This window comes from Aureococcus anophagefferens (genome assembly GCF_000186865.1).
Source record: "Aureococcus anophagefferens unplaced genomic scaffold AURANscaffold_218, whole genome shotgun sequence".
Taxonomy (NCBI): domain Eukaryota; class Pelagophyceae; order Pelagomonadales; family Pelagomonadaceae; genus Aureococcus; species Aureococcus anophagefferens.
The window spans coordinates 9,489-11,289 of record NW_008705756.1 but is presented as its reverse complement, the minus strand read 5'-3'; the positions used below and the strand labels follow the sequence as shown (position 1 = coordinate 11,289).

The 1,801-nt window shown below is 65.0% G+C and overlaps 2 protein-coding genes across 2 annotated transcripts; both read right to left on the bottom strand.

The window, feature by feature from the left end:
• On the bottom strand, positions 1 to 1,027 carry HMT1 (hypothetical protein; the record flags this gene model as incomplete). The annotated part of the gene is made up of 1 exon (XM_009044265.1): positions 1 to 1,027. A coding segment is annotated over one exon (1,027 nt), but the record flags the coding sequence as incomplete, so codon positions are not given.
• A 138-nt stretch (positions 1,028 to 1,165) lies between these two features.
• Positions 1,166 to 1,798, bottom strand: AURANDRAFT_15101 (hypothetical protein; the record flags this gene model as incomplete). The annotated part of the gene is made up of 1 exon (XM_009044264.1): positions 1,166 to 1,798. A coding segment is annotated over one exon (633 nt), but the record flags the coding sequence as incomplete, so codon positions are not given.
• Positions 1,799 to 1,801: the final 3 nt, after the last annotated feature.

Below are 1,801 nucleotides of genomic sequence, written 5' to 3'. Positions count from 1 at the left end.
CGTTCGGGAGGCCCGCGTTCGAGTAGACGTGCACGAAGCACTCCGCGCAATCCGACAGGCGCTTCAGGAACGGCGCCATCGCCTTGGCGCCCAGAGCGCAGTTCAGGCCCACGCACATGGGCTTCGCGTGGCGGATCGACACGTAGAACGCCTCGCCCGTCTGGCCCGACAGCGTGCGCCCGCTCTGGTCGACGAGCGTCCCGGAGATGAACAGCGGGATGTCGATGCCCGTGTGCTCGAGGAACTCGTTCACCGCGAAGCACGCCGCCTTGGCGTTCAGGGTGTCGAAGATCGTCTCGATGATGAAGATGTCGCAGCCGCCGTCCGCGAGGCCGACGCACTGCTCGTAGTACGCCTCGACGAGCTCGTCGAAGTCGCAGTTCCGCGTCGTCGGGTCGTTGACGTCCGGCGAGATCGACGCCGTGCGGTTCGTCGGGCCGATGGCGCCGCACACGAACCGCGGCTTCGTCGGGTCCATCGCCGTCACCTCGTCGCACGCCTCGCGCGCGAGGCGCGCGCTGTCGTAGTTGAGCTCGTAGACGAGGTCCTCCATCTTGTAGTCCGCCTGGGCGATCGTCGTCGACGAGAACGTGTTCGTCCCGATGAGCTGCGACCCGCCCTCGACGAGGTACTTCTTGTAGATGTCGCGGATGATGTGCGGCTGCGTGATCGACAGGAGGTCGTTGTTGCCCTTGATGAGCATGTCGTAGTCCTTGAAGCGCTCCGCGCGGAAGTCCGGCTCGTCGAGCTTGTGCTTCTGGATCATCGTGCCCATCGCGCCGTCGTACATCGTGATGCGCGTCTGGAACAGCTCCGTGATGTACGACCGCACGCTGTCGCGGCCGCGCACGAAGTACGGGAAGCCCTCGGGGTGCGTGTCCTTCGGCTGGGCCCAGCTCGCCCGCAGGTCGTCGAACTGCGACACCGCCAGGCTCGGCCGCTTCTCGCGCGCCTTGAGGATCAGCGGGTGATCGAGGCCGTCGTACGAGTACGGGTTCGGCACGTGGTCGCGCGAGACCTTGGTCATCGGCAGCGGCGGCTCCGTCTGGGGCTTCGATTCATAGTTCTTCTCCCAGTCGAAGACGTAGCGGGGCTGCTTCTTCGGGCGGCGGCGCGGCTTGTCCGGCATGGGCTCGCCGTTCTTCTTCGCCGACTTGCAGTCGAAGAACCACTGGGACCACTCCGTGAGGTCCTCCGTGGCCGTCTTCGTGCGGTTGAGCACGGCGTCCTCGCAGATCTCGAGCAAGTCGTCGGACACCTTCTCGTAGGCGAACATCTCGGCCGCGTTGACGATGCCCATGTCCATGCCCGAGAGGCGCGCGGCGTGGTACAAAAACACGGCGTGGATCGACTCGCGGATCTGGTTGACGCCGCGGAAGCCGAAGCTCAGGTTCGACACGCCGCCGGAGATCTTGCACCAGGGGCAGATCTCCTTGATCTGGCGCACCGCGGTGATGAAGTCGATGCCGTAGGCGTTGTGCTCCTCGATGCCCGTGCCGATGGTCAGGATGTTCGGGTCGAAGATGATGTCCTCCGGCGGGAAGCACACGGGCTCGTTCACGAGGATGTCGTAGGACCGCTTGCAGATGCGCACCTTGTCCTCCTTCGTGGCCGCCTGGCCGTACTCGTCGAACGCCATGACGACGACCGCCGCGCCGTGCTTACGCAGCAGCGTCGCGTGCTTGACGAAGAGCTCCTCGCCCACCTTGAGCGAGATCGAGTTCACGATGCACTTGCCCTGGCACCACTTGAGGCCCGCCTCGACGATGTCGAACTTCGACGAGTCAATCATGAAGGGGGC